The sequence below is a fragment of the Neophocaena asiaeorientalis genome, unplaced genomic scaffold (assembly GCF_003031525.2).
Source record: "Neophocaena asiaeorientalis asiaeorientalis breed wild unplaced genomic scaffold, Neophocaena_asiaeorientalis_V1.1 scaffold249, whole genome shotgun sequence".
Lineage (NCBI taxonomy): Eukaryota > Metazoa > Chordata > Mammalia > Artiodactyla > Phocoenidae > Neophocaena > Neophocaena asiaeorientalis.
In genome coordinates this window covers 7,464,737-7,480,111 of record NW_020172625.1, presented here as the reverse complement: position 1 = coordinate 7,480,111, position 15,375 = coordinate 7,464,737, and the positions used below count along the sequence as shown (strand labels likewise).

Genomic DNA, 15,375 nt, shown 5'->3' with positions numbered 1-15,375 from the left:
GTTAAATCTCCATCCTACCATTGTGGATTACTAACTAGAGTACTCAGATGTTAACCAGCTGCCCATAGGATATAAATTAACACATTTTATGTGGGCTATTTCAATAAAATGACAGACTACATACAAACTACTTAAGGGTTTAGTCTTATTGAATATTATAAATTGAGCCTGTGAGGAAAAAATTGGCATGGGTGGATAGGTGGTCACAATGTTTATAAACTCCTGAGGGCATCTAGTATTCAGAATTCCTTTTCATTAACTGAAGACAATGTTAGCTAATATCCCTAGTCAGTAGCAAATCCTATAGTGTAATTGTTCCTAAGCAGCTAAAGAACAGAAAAAAGAATGATTCATTCTAGTCAATGATTTGCTTTTTCTTTTTTTTTAAGAAAAAATAAACTAAATTATTTCATCCTTACTCCTATTAACATTTTGTCAGAGAGACGAGTTCTAAATTTCAGAAAACAAATCCAAGTTCTAAGCTGCTCTCATTTTCTTTTTTCTGCCTCTGTCTTCTGTTGCAGCACTTCTCACCCCAATCAGCCTTCATCCTGACTCTGCCCCTGACTCTTCTTGTTCTTTAGAAGACACTCATTAACATTTGCTAATGTATGCTAATGAGAAGTAATTAGCATCTTCTCTGTGAACAAAAGCTGGTGCTAAGAAGGATGTGTAAAAACTGTACAGAGTTCGGCCAGCCTTGCTTCAAGCTTCTTTATGCTCTGAGGACAATTGTCTGCTTTCAGTTGTTTCACAGTTCTTGTGTTTTTTGTTTGTTTTGTTTTGTTTGTTTACCCGTGAATCCTGACAACCTTCTTCTTCATGATTGGGAATATTACAGAAATGCTGCGGGGGACAGAAAGATTCCTTTTGGTTCTAAGCAATTCAAGGATATATAAGCATAGCCACCAAGGGTTTATAGCACACTATTTTCATCTGGTTAGTAGCAGAGAAACTCACACAAGAGAACGTATTTTCATTTCAGCACACTTATTTACAGTGGTTGCCGTTTATGGCGGTAATTGCAATGTGAGAGCACACACTCTGAATATATATTATGACAACAGGGTTAAATAAGAAATGTCCTTTGCCCCAAAATAATCTGAATACAAAGAAAGACTCACCACTTACTTTTCTGTAACCACAGAGAGCTCTAAATGCCTTTGTAAATAGCTATTTATTTACTGAATATGTGTATGTGTAGTTTAAAAAAAGTCAACCCTCCAAACCACATAGAATAAGAGTTGTTTTTGTTCTTTCTGTAGACCAGTGGTGTCAAGAAATATCTAATTGCAGTTTCTCACAAATACTCCTGTATATAATTTACCATTTGAAGAACTATGCTTCATCATTTCATATTTGCTGTTGTGGCTCAGGGGTGGTAGAATTTGGAAACATACCAGCTACCCATTTCATTCAGCCTGTTTAATTTTAATTTCATGTAACATAAAAACAGAAGGAAAAATTGCCAAACTATTCGGGGTGCATCCCCTTCCTCTCTTCTTATGTGTATAAAAAACATTTATTTTCCTTGTGAAAGGATAGAAGGGGAATCTTTATTTTGACTGAATTTTCTATTTTTCTTTTTGTTAGTCTCTCTGGAACCTCGTAGTAAAACGTGTTTCTCCACAGACTTCATTCTCTTCCTGTATTCCTCAATGCAACTACAATATGTTATATTGTGTTTTTAATAAAGCAGGCATCAGCAGCTATTTATTCTCTGCTTCTTAAGGACTAAAGAGCCTCAAAAATAACTATTATCTAAAAGGAAAAACATTAGAGAATGACAGCTACTATATTTTTTTTTTTGGCCTGCCCCGTCTCTTTCTTTGGTGAGTCTTACCAAAAACCAAAATTATTATTGTTTTTTGTAATTTTATAACCACAGTGATTTAAAATAACTATTTAGTATCTCCAAGATATCATAATGTTTGAAAATATGACCAGCCTTTTGGCATTTATTATACAAGTTTTCATCAGAGTGTTCTTGAACATATGTGCCCCATGGTTTTTTTCAGTGGTCTTAATGAAGACCTTATCGTTTTAAGGTTTTTAGTGGTATTAAGGAAAGGTGCTGGCACCTGCAGAAAGAGTATCAGCCTAGGTTTGTCACATTAAACCTTTCCCCCAGATACCTTGTTTATATTTAAGTGTAATGATCTCATTCTGTTATTTCCACTCCTGAGGATTTTTTAAATGTCTTATAGTTTACAGGTTCATTAAGGTATTTGATTGATATAAGAGCTAAATAATTATTCTTTTTACTCGTTGGCTTCCAAAATATCATGCTCGATTCCATCATTTGAAGGACTTGGGATTGTTATAAACAAATGTCATGAATATCTTCTTATCTGACCTAAAAGTAGCAAAAATAAAAGGAGCTGCTGATTTAAACTGAGTCAGATTTTATGTCCTGGGTAGATATTTGAGAGGAAGAAGAATCACATTCCATCATTTTTGTTCACTTTGACAGAGAGTGGCTTCTGTTCCTTACTTAACACCCACCAGTAATAGTTTTTTCATAGATGAATGGAAGCCGAGTGCTGTGCCATTCTCTACAGGGGAAATGATACTTCAATATGGTTTGGTGACTCCATCTATTCAAATTAAACTACTGAACTTCAACTGTTCCTACCTAAGCTATTCTCCCTAGAGCCTCCTATCTCCTTTCCTTGAAACTCCACCTGCTGCTGCCCAGGCCAAAAACCTTGGAATTGTCCTTGATTCTTCTCTTCCTCTCATATTCCACATTATACCACATACTGATGACACGGGTTCTTCAGCTAAGGTTTGGAAATGTGCTTGTTATGGCATAGATTAATATCTGTCTGAGGTGAAAGGTACCTCATTTATTTTTTATTTATTTTTTCTTAGGTAATACAATTCAAATTTAATTAATGAGCGGTTTCTACCATTTCACAAGGGAACATGAAAGTGTGTGTATATGCACAGTTTTGATAATGGCAGTGCCTTTTTTAAAGTATCAAAGCTAATTTACTTCCCCTTATTGTATATAAATTTTCACATCATTTTTCATTTTTCCATTTTTTTAAAAGGTTATACTCCATTTATAGTTATTATAAAATATTGGCTATATTCCCTGGAAATGTACCCCATTTTATATGCGAGGAGCTGATGCTGACATTTCCTCACACACAAAGGAACCCTAAAAAGAAACACACTAGTACATTGCTAATAAACATAATTAGTACATTGCTGGTATAACCCAAGTAAACTTGAGTTTAGGTATAAGTTATAAAGTCATTCTTTTGCATCAAATAGCAAGACTCCTTAAGGACGGTTATTTCCTTCTACAGTTTACAAACTCCTACTCCAGAGTACTTTGTAGACCCTTGTAAATGCACAATAAATGCTAATTGAATAAATGAATTTTCAGTTTCCAAAGTAATGACCTGGTGCTACAATAATCCCTTCAAAAACTAGAGGAACAGGCAACATCATTAAACTCTTCCTGCCACTGGGCCACTGATACTGAAGAACCATAAAATACTTTCAGTACTATAGATTGAAAAAGAAAGCCTGGAACAACATCCACTTTTCTGAACGATTCCAATGCCTCTGAAATGTGACATTTTGCTGTTGTTTCCTTTTACTGTTTTTAATTACTGTGTCTATTTGCATGAAATGAGGATCTGGGTTGCCTAGGAGTTCATCTGCTCCTATTGCATATTCCTCTCTTAAATAAGCGTACTTCAATGCAGTTTTGCTTGCTGCCTTCAACATTTAGACAGGAAACCATTCCCCCCCTTCACTGTCCTCCCATCACTCCCCAGGAGAGAGGTTATTTTTAAAGTACATAATCAATAGGCTTTGGGAAGCATCCAGAACATGAGGGTGGTCATATGATTGGAAGCAAGCTACTAAGGACTGCTGAGAGAAGGGATGGCAATAGGCCGTGCCGAAAATTGTCTGAGAAGGGAAAGACAGTCTGTAACTCCCATTTAAGTGTTCTGAGTTATTCTTTGCACAGGCTTTTGTCTGGGAGGGGCTTCTTAGATTGGTTCTTCAACAACGCCTTGAGTTGCAGGAGATGCAGATCAGCATTGACAGTTGCTTTTCAGACCAAATAGTGTTCCATTAAAATTAAGCTTGGTCTGAGGCTCTTGATGGAGTCTTCAATCTCCTGGTCAGGGTGCTGCTGTTTAGTTCTTGATGCCGATGATGCCTTTGCTGAGGGTTTGAGTCAATAATAAACCAATTATGATCACAGTAACTATAAAAACAACTGTTCCGTGGCCCCTGACTCAGCTTCCAGACAAAAGGAATGCTGTTGAATAAAGAAGGCACCTACTGAAAATGTGCAGATGATCGTGCACAGATGAGTATCACTGTTGGAAAGTCACCTGAAGAGGAGTGAAGGGGCTATTTCTGCAATACTCTCCATTACATCACTCAGAAACCGTAGCTCTTTTTTCTTCTTTACTTGCAACCACAGGGCTATCTCCCCTTATGGATTTTTAGGTTTTATTTAATGGCCATTTATAACTATCCTTCCTGTACCTGAAAAGATGACCTATGACTCCAGCCCTGCTTTTTCTCTCCCCTGCTTGTCAGAGGAAATTGATTTCTTGCTCATCTCCTTGGCTTGGGACATTTCATTCTACTGCTTTTGTTTAATATATGATCCTTCCTAAAGATTTGCTTGTATTTCTAGTTGTTTAGTATTTTCTTCCATTTCATTATTTAACTTTATTTAATCATGTCTAGTGAGTTGATTATTACAAATCATTATAGCATTTTATGTGAATTTTTGCTTTGGCTATGCATGGTGCAAAAGAGGTTATGTGTCAGACTTTGCTATTTGTCCTCAGCTGTTTCTATATTATGCACGCTGATCAGACCTTGCTCTAAGGCTAATCTTATATCATTAAGATGCCTTCCTGAGTGAATTCTTCTTTGGCTGAAGAAACTTGGGGGCAGCATTAATTGCAAATAAAGACCATGGCCTATTGTTGAATGTAAAATATCTCTGAGAAGTGTCTGCCTTCACTATTGCGAACTCTCAGTAGTGACATAAAGACCTTTGTCCTGTGCAGATCCAGTTACAACCGGTGACAGAAGGCATATGTCCACTCTGAACAAAACAACACTTATTTTCATATTCTATGGCTGATGTTGAGTGATAACATTTTTGCATATCCTAAAAATTTTACGCAGATGCTGTTTAAAGGCAAAAAATGCTTTTTACAATAATCTTCTTTGTGAATGGAATTTAAACTCTGAATGTGCTGCCTTTTCAATATGCCTGTCAAGTTCTGAATAATAACCTTTGACAGTGCTGAGCAGAAACAAAACCAGAGGTGGTTTCCTCTGTTCACAGCAACATCATTTGTTATCTTTGATTTTTTGGACTTATGCCCATCCACCTTAAATAAAAATAGGTAAATTAATATTTTAAATGAGTTACTAGACTCATGGTTTAAAGAAATAGTCTACTGCAATTTTTACCATGGCAATTTGCAGATCTTTGTCTCTGGCTGACAACCTGTGATGAATGGACAGTAGTTGACAAGGGGAAAATATCTGCCAATTAATATATTTTCCTATATTACTGTACCAGTAAAATTTTATAAAACCTTTATATGCCTTTATAAAAATGGAGCAAATCTAAAAACAAGGTGCTGAGGATGAGGTGAGGAGTAGACAGAAGAAGTGTTCTTTGTCTTGGAAAGAACTGTAGAATCACCTGTCTCCACATAGTCAAGATAAATCATATATGGGAAGATTTAAGCTGTCTGCATATAATAGCCATAGAAATAATTCAAATAGGAAATATCAGGTTTTAAGCCTTTTTGAAAGATTCTTTGACACTGGGTACCTGGTCATAATGAAATATTGTCTATTTTAATAACTTTATTTATAATAACCAAGTGGTTTGTGCATGTGTATATAGCTTTGCCAACAATTCCTTTTACCATAGAATGAAATGACCCAACACACCCTAAGTCTGCTCATTGCAGTACAGAACTTATTTTGGTTGAAGTTATTTTGAATTGAGTTGACAGGTTTATGATTGGTATGTTTTGCAAATCGTTGAAGGCGGTGAAGCAGAGAAGTCCTTGCACAGCAATGTATAAGATATTGTGGCTGTATATCTTTAATAAGCAATGCTTATTTTGACAAGTTTATTGAAAAAATTTATTAACTGCACAAAAAACTTTACAATAAAAATAATAACAGTAAAAACCAGTTATTAACAATTGTACCATCATTTAAAGAATTACTATATTTTTCTTTCTTCAACAGTGCAAATCCAAGTGGAGGAAAAAGAAGATGATACTGAGGAAAGTTCAAGTAAGTGGGGATGGACATATCCCCACTTGGGATATGTTTCCCGTGGAATAGTGGTGAATTCAGGGGATTTACCCTTTTATCTTGTGGGAATATGCTACCATATGCAAGCAGAGAAGCATGTGTGGATGACTTTCGATGGTCTCACAAAAGAGTTCAAGACCATTAAACAGAATCTCTACTCGAGATTCCATTCAATTGGCACACACACATTCCACCCAATTTATAATTTACTCATGAGTAAGTAGATGGTAGTTCAGAAAAAATTTGCTCTTTTACTTCTTTACTATTTTCCCCCATGAAAATCTTTGTCCTAAAAGCTTTTCTCTAAGGCTGAATCTATTACAATATAACAGATTGACCTTTTTGACTGAACTGATCAGGTGGTTCAATAAAAATGAAAAAACCTGTTCTTTTGTACTGAATTCATGGGTATTTTGTCGGAATTGCTCTGTTGTTCTTACTTTGAGTAGGTTCAGCTCAAGAGCTGTGACCCCTTTCCAGGCATGCAGACCCCTCATGGACTGGAACAGAGAAAGATCATTATATGAGCAAAAGTTTTGAGTTTACCAAAACTGAAAGAGCAGCATCTCAAGAAGAGTTCAATTAGAGAATACATCAACACTGTCAATTAAAAACCTGAGCCCAACATGACAGCCAGTGAATGTTCATGATGACAGTTGGTTTCATTAATTTGGTACATTTTACATGAAAGCAGCCCAGAGTCTCACATAGATCCTAGATGCTATGACTTGACAACTGTCAGGGAGGAAAAGTAATTTTTCCTCTACCCTCCTGAGTTCTTAGCTGATACCCCTATAATATAAGACAGTTTAACAAGAAAAAAACCAAAACAAACCAGAAGTTTATTAACACACACACCTCATGTATACATGGGAGATATCCAGGAAAATGAGTAACTGTGAGGTGGCTTAAAATTTAGATTTGAACACCATCTAAAGAGGGGAGAGGGAGGGCATGTAGGTCTCTTGAGAGAGAATAAATAAGTTTTAGGAGAATACATGGGAATTATGATAGTTTATGATAAAGTGTGTCTGCATGTGGTGTTGACCTATAGTCTCCTGTGATAGTAGTCTATCTTCCTTGGGGATGAAACTCCTGGGGAGGGGATTTATGACAGTTGAGCTCCTTTTGGAGACTCTGTCTTTAAGCAGCTAAGAGAAGTTCAGAGAAAGTCTCTTCCTGCATTTGCTGTTTTTCAAGTGCTACAGCTCAAAATAGTCAATACACCAAAGTGGCATATTTTGGGGTGGTATATTCAGAATGCCTTTTTGACGTGGTATATTTTGCTACCCTTCAAAACTGAATCAAGCCCATTCCAAAAGGTAATGTATGCAAATCCACATTTAGTAGGCAACTGTAAAACATTCCTTTTTTAAGAATTTGAATATTTGGAAACTAGTTAAAGCACTAAATATAGCCTTTTTGTCCTAAGTGCTAAAATATAAATATAATAATACACTTTTCATCCATGGTCAAACTCTGCGAGCTTAATAGTTTAGCCTTAATATGAAATATACTAAAATGCAGGGTAGTAAGTGGCTGCTAGAGTTTTCGAGCTATTTGTGGGTGAAATTGTTTCTCAGTTCCTATGATGCTCTGTTCTTTCTACAATTAGTGACTAAAATGAATAATAAAGGCTGGGTAAATTTTCAGAATGCCAGAGTGGGGTTCAAATAACATGTAACATTTGCCACAGTATTTAACAAATGGAAACTCATTCTTGGTTTTGATGACAAAATATAGTTTTCCAAACCCGGTTAGAAAAGTTGCTCTCTGTTAGTCAAACTTTAGTAATAATGGTAATATTTAGATCTTAGATTTGAAATATCAATAAAAAATTTTGATAAGTAATGTTAAAAAGATAACAAAAAATAACAAAAAGATTTTAAAAGATAAAATAATGACACACACATATGTAAAAATTAAGACATTTAACTAATAAATGAGGAATCTGGTGAGGCATTTATAGCAGTTACCAGTTAAAGGAAAATTCAAAGAACAGATATATATATAGATCAGGAATATTGAAATGATTGTGCAAATAAGGCATGACTGTTTTGGGGATTTTTTCTTTCATTTTCTTTTTCGGTGGTGGAAGGTTGTCTCTGCATTTAGCAGAGTTCACTTGCTTGTCTACAGACAAGAACTATTTTGCATTGCTATCTAGTTATCCGTAACTTACAAAGTTACAAAATAGCTTCCATAGAATCAGAATCAGGTAACACAGAAGGGTATGGTGCAGACAATTCATAGTTTTCCATTAAAGCACAAATTTTTCCCTGAGTAGCTTCTATTTAAGAAGATAGTGATAATTAGGAGTAATATTTGTTTTTTGTAATAAACATCAGAAGTTGACTCTAAATATCAAAAGTTAAAAAACAAAAATGAAAGTGAAGTAGGATGTATGTCATAAACGGTGAAGGAAGGAACTGAATTCTCCCTCTACTCTTTACCTGGAAGCTTCCGAAGAAGTTATGGACATGTAAGGCATTAATTGTTAGTTGATGAATAAAATAAAATAATGTCATTTTTCTCAGTTTTGTATTAAATTTACAAGTTATTTATATCTATTTCTAATCAAAAAGATAAAATGATCAAACAAAGGTATTTACTATCAATTTCATTTAAGAAACAGGAAGAAATATCTAGGCAAAAGAAGAAATATTTGAAGTCAAGAATGAGAATAATTTTACATAAAATAGGTAAGCAACAAGGATTTACTGTGTAACACAGGGAACTGTATTCAATATCTTGTAAAAACCTATAAAGGGAAATAATCTGAAAAAAATATATATGTATGTATAATTGAATCACTTGCTGTATACCTGAAACTTACATAGTACTGTAAATCAACTATACTTCAATTTTTTTTTTAAAGTAAAAAAAAGAAAAAGAATGAGAATAATTTGAATTAGGAGGAATGTCAAGGCATACATTAATTTCCTCAGAATTTTTCTGGTTTGTAGCATTTCCTTGTCATTCTTATTCTTTGTTCTGAGATAGAAGTAGTATTAGCACATAGTGTTTAAACATTCAACCCTTATGTGTTGAATTGGTAACCTATAAACTTGGTCTGAGAGATCATGGTGTGATATTAAACTCCAACTCATCTAGTTACCCAAGTAAATGAAGGCTGGAATTCTAAGCATTATTAGAATTTGGGGATCGACACTGACATATGAGTAGATAAACCACAAGAAATGAGAATTTAGATAAATGTATTTATTTATTTTAAATTTATTTATTTATTTATTGGCTGTGTTGGGTCTTCGTTGTGGGCTTTCTCTAGTTGTGGCGAGCGGGGGCTACTCTTCGTTGAGGTGCGCACGCTTCTCGTTGCGGTGGCTTCTCTTTGTTGCAGAGCATGGGCTCTAGGCACGTGAGCTTCAGCAGTTGTGGCACGCGGGCTCAGTAGTTGTGGCTCACGGGCTCTAGAGCACAGGCGCAGTAGTTGTGGTGCAAAGGCTTAGTTGCTCTGCGGTATGTGGGATCTTCCCGGACCAGGGCTCCAACCTGTGTCCCCTGCATTGACAGGCAGACTCTCAACCACTGCGCCACCAGCGGAGTCCCTAGATAAATGTAATTAAGTGGCAGGCTATGAAATATATATGGCATGATGCATCTTATCTTGATATGGCAAATTGCTGGATTATGGTCTCAGATGTGTGACAATGATAATTTAAAAGTAAGAATACATTTGGTAGCAGGAGAGCACTTTTCTGATACTGCTCACTGAAGCATTAACTGCTATGTTTAGGTGAAGAGGAAGAGGAGGAGGAAGACAAACTACCTCGAAGAGAGAGCATGAGACCAAAGAGGAAACGGACCAGAGATGTCATCAATGAAGATGACCCAGAACCTGAACCAGAGGATGAAGAAACGAGGAAGGCCAGAGAAAAAGAGAGAAGGAGGAGGATGAGGAGAGGAGAGTAAGTTAGTTCTTATCTGAAATTGCTTCTCATTCAGAAGTGCCTGATGCTGAAAGAAGACCACTCCCTTTAGGCACTCCCTGGCCTTAAAATTGGTAATTCAAACTGCTTTCAGAAAAACAGGCTTCATCTGCCATTTTACTCCACTTAGTTAAATGTATTTTGATATTAAAATAGAATTGTAAAATGAATATATATTAAGAATGGACTTATGAGAAATTCCCTTATGAGAGATCTAAATTGTCATAGGTCATTAACATATTTAGTTAATTTAAATATTTTAAAGTTATCCCATTAGTTAAGTGCATCGTTACTGAAGTTAAGTGAAAAACTCCTAAACAATGAACGCAAATCACTTATCTTACAGAGCAGGAGTTGGCCAACCATGGTTAATTCCAACCCAAGGGCTAAGAATGGTTCTTACAGTTTTAATAAAACTGTAATTTTAAAAAAAAACAAAGAGGAATATGGGACAGAGCTGTATATAGCTCCCAAAGTCTAAAATGTTAACTGTCTGTCCCTTTACAGAGGATTGGGATTGTCATTTCCTTTTTAATATAACCTTGTGTCTTTCAGTTCTACCAGGCCAACGTTTTTCTGAGTGCTGTCTTTGTGTAGAATAATATATCAAATGCTGTTTAGGAAAAATCCAAGAAAATAATTTTCTAGTCTTTGCTTTCTGGAAAATTGCAGATGGCAGGCAGGTAGGAAAAGTGTACATGTAAAACACATTTACTGATAGAAAACCTAGACCCCTTGGAAAGGATTTAAGAGAATAGCTCCTCTGCCACCCCAGGTGGGGCATGGGAATCACCATGAGGTGATGGGATCTCCTCTGAAACAGTCCTAGGACTTTAAATGGTGAGGAACTTTCCAAGATAGCCTCCCAAGATGACACATTGCAGTACTCAATAACAAGCTATTATTTTCCTCTTCATAAGTAATTGTAATTAAATACAACTATGTGAACATTTTGTCAGGTAGAGAAGCTTAGCATTAATAGACGATGGTTCCTTTTAAAATAAGAGTAGCCCTACCCATTTCTTCATTATATTTTTATTGATTTAAGTTTTTAAATCTCTCTCTTCCTCTTCTTTCTCTTCTTCCTTTTTCTCCTTCTCCTCCCCAAGTTGCTCCTCTTTCTTCTCTTTGAATACTAAGACATCACCTGCTTTACGTTTTGACTCTGGCATTTTTTATGTCTATCGTCTTTTCAAGTATTTTTATGCTTTGTTCTTTTCAAAAACAGAACACCCTTTTAAGTTCCATGTCTTATTGTGATTGTTATTGCTATTATTATGTAGTAATATTTCCTACTAGCAAAGCTTATGCCTTCTGACAGTGGTATTTCATTGAGAAAACATCACCAATAGACATATGCATGATATAGGTTGTGTTCCACAATTTGCTTTTCCTCTCCACTTGTGCCTCAGAGATGTCCTTTTTAAAAGATGACTTGGGTGGGAATTCCTCTTGTCTCCTGGTCTGTTCAATGCCCTCACTTCAGTGCTCAACCTCTAGGAATAGGACCATATGAATCAACTGGGTCTTGGCCCCTGTTACTTGGGGCAATCTTGTCCCTGTGAAAGTGTCTGTCCTTAGCTGATCCTACTCTCATCCTGATTCTGAGAAGCCAGAATCACCCCTGGCTCCCTCCCTCCCCACTTCTCCACAGAGCCAAACTTGAAACCAACTAAATCCAAGGTTGTAATGTTAACTGTCTTTGGAGATGGTTAAAAAACACTGCCTCGTTTGGCATTTTGGAGTATTTCTAATAATATTACAGGCTTTTCTTGACCCAGTTTTAAGTGAGTAAGTAATATGTTCATAGCACTGAGAAATTCAGCACCTTATACCTCCTTTTTCCTAACAACTGTTGTTTAAATAAATCAAACCTAAGATAGAAAGCCATTCTTACACAGATTAGCCCTAAATTTTAGAAGATAAAGCATGTCAGTGCTATGCCCTTTTAACATGATTAGCGCTTTCTTTGAGTGGTTCCTAGAAAAGCAGTTTCCCTGTAATACAGTGTTTTAGTTATGCATTATCATATTTTAATTATGCAAAAATGTAATATTTTAATTACCTGCATATTTGAAGGTAACTTAGCTGGCAACAGCTATACCTTGTAGCACAGCATGATCTTCCTGGAGCAATGAACAATTAACAGCAAAGACTTTAAAAATATACCAGTCTAAGATCATTTAGTGTAGGAATAAATGTCTTTCCATACCATTCTAATCTTGGAAGACATTGTTATATTTTAGTATATTTGATGGTAATCCAATATACAGAAAAACTCTGTACATAAACATTTATTCAATAAATATTTATCCAGCTCCACTTCTGTGGAAGATAATTTACTAATTTCTTTGGAAGATATGGATATGAATATGCAATTGCCTGCATTCTCTAGAAATTCATACTATAGTAAGGGAGAGGCCACTTAGACACAAATTATTGTGAAACAAGACAGTATAAATGTGCCAGAGAAGTACAAAGTGATTTAGAGTCTTAGAGAAAAGTATTCTCATAGGGATAATCAGAAAAGGGTATTGAAGACATTTCATATCATTTTTGAAGGAATCATAGAATTTGAATATGTTAAACATACAAAGTACTGGGTTTAAGATAGCAGGAAACTACATAATTAATGTTAGGAATGTAGAGAAATAAGCTTTAGTTACATGGTAAATCCAAACATCAAATAGATCATTCTTTGTGAGTATTTTATTATGGTTTTACAGCACCATAGGATTTTATATAATAAATATCAAATAATTAAAATAGAAACAACCTAATGGCAATCAGAGTTGTATCTTAGTGGATGGTATTTCCATAGTTCTCTTGAACCAGGATTACTATTCTAAGCCAAATGTCTGCATCGGTCAAAAAGAAACAAAGTATCAATGACAAGTGTATTTTAGAGGGTTAATTTAAATTTTTGTTTCAGTAATCATGACCTGATTAAAAACTCTGGACTGGTAGGAAAGAAAGGAGATTGCGAAGTCATTTTATAAGGTGGGCTGTAAAATTATGGGTATGTCCTCCTATTATTCAGCTGAAACTTTCAAAAACATCTTTTTCCATAGCCCTACTGTGTGTGGTCATGAGTTTAGTGAACGACAAAATATGTTTCTGACTAACACTGAGTCAGATTACATTTTTTTGGTCAGTCAGGGTCTAGTTAGGAGAAAGAAACTCCAACAGTTAATTGAAGAGAGAGTATTTAATAAGAGGACTGTTTAGTAGATATAAATAATTGCTAACTAGGTTACTGGAAAGGTGAAAGAGAACACGAAGTATCATGGTGACAGCAACTATAGGAAGCAAATAGCATACTAGGGGCTGGAGGAACAATGGAAAGAGGTTGGAATTAAAACTTAAAAGCATAGAGGAGAGACCCACGGAGCTGAAACTATTGCAGAGGGGGGCGATGCTCAAGTGGTGCTGGTGTCTACTGGGAGAATGATGAAGCTGGTTCTGCTAGTGTTGGAAAAGTCGGCAAACTAGTTTCACCTGCGGCTATGGGAAGGCCCTGCAGCTCTTGGGGTGAAGAAGCATCACTAAAGAGTAAACATCACCACAGGAAGCAAACAGGAAACCAAAGAAAGGAAAGACCTAGTCCCTTCTTAGTGTCTTCTATGGGCAGCCGAAAAATGAGCCAACTGACAAACCAGAAATGTACCCTACAGAGTCACAGCCACAGCATCACAATATTAAGTATAGAAGGGTAAATTTGAAGTTAAGCAACAGCTCATAACTGAAACAATCTATAACCAAAAAAAAAAAAAAAAGGATCTCTGCAATAGGCCATTACATTCCTCAATTTAAAAATCACGTTGTTCATGTTTAGATTTTGTTTTCTTTGAGTTTTGGACCCTTTGATATTTTTGCAATACTAGGAACACAGAAAAGATACATCTCATTTGCTCAGTAAGAAACTAAATTCCTTTGAAGGCCTCTACAAAGGATTCACTTCTGTCATATATACTTCAAGTTGAATTTTATCAATTGAAGTTTTGAGTTTAATTAACAGATTAAGTTACCTTTGAGGAATAGATTTTTAAATTTTTTCCTATTTCAGTTTTTCTCTTTCTCTCGAGACAGGGCTAACAAATTTTTTAATGGCACTTCAAAGACGTGCTCACCTCTAATTTACTGTCCTTGTTGAAAAATAAAGTTTTTAAATGAAATGTAGAATTGGTGGGGGAAGGTGTACAGGGGAACAAAGAAGAGAAGAAAATATATTGATAGATCTGTAACTGTTTCCACACATTTTTCTAGTTCTGAGAATTTGAGACTATGGACATAAAATGGTTTCAGTACTTCAGAATGTAAACATTATTGTTTAAAGTTATAATATTTCCAGAAATCCTGCATCATTGTTCAGATACAAGCACTAAGGCTTGTGGATCTCAGCACACACCATATATAGTCAAGTTGCTGTACATTGATCATCTGAGTATCTGGTAGCATTCTTTAAGTTTGGAAGTCAAGCAAAACTTAACTTTACTAAAGGAGGTTTTTTTTTGTTTGTTTTTTGTTTTAAGGGAAGAAGAAGAAGAAATTGATGAAGAGGAATTGGAAAGATTGAAGGCAGAGTTAGATGAGAATAGACAAATGATTGCTACTGTCAAATGCAAGCCTTGGAAAATGGAAAAGAAAATTGAAGTTCTCAAGTATGGTGCCACTTTTCAAAATTAGAAACATTTTCCCTGCTATTGATCTCCCAAATTCTCTGAGTATTACCTATATATTAAAGATAATACTATATGTGATACATCATATATATAATACTCATTATATATAATTTTCATGGTCATATATAACATATATGTTACCTATCATATAGTTAACATATATCACTAGAGAGGCTGGGCTAATTATAAAAGAAAACAATCATGATTAAATTCATTATTTGGAGTCTTACAGTCTCAGATCACTTTTAATAATTTGTTCCTTGAACTGAGAATTTCCTTAGTTTAATACATTCATTACTATCTCTCTGAAGGAGATAATATATTTGAATTTTACAAGTTTGCTGGATTGCACACTCTAGTTTCTCTGCAGGGTTCCAGCCTCAAATGATATATTCATGTGACAGCTC

The 15,375-nt window shown here is 35.3% G+C and overlaps 1 protein-coding gene across 1 annotated transcript in view; it reads left to right on the top strand.

Moving 5' to 3' along the window:
* Positions 1–15,375, top strand: part of TMC1 (transmembrane channel like 1) — a 129,063-nt gene that overhangs the window by 23,301 nt on the left and 90,387 nt on the right. Inside the window, exons 3-5 of the mRNA XM_024738997.1 lie at positions 6,268–6,315; positions 10,094–10,265; positions 14,819–14,947. Coding sequence (XP_024594765.1) covers positions 6,268–6,315; positions 10,094–10,265; positions 14,819–14,947 — 349 coding nt within the window. The remainder of the gene's footprint in view (positions 1–6,267; positions 6,316–10,093; positions 10,266–14,818; positions 14,948–15,375) is intronic.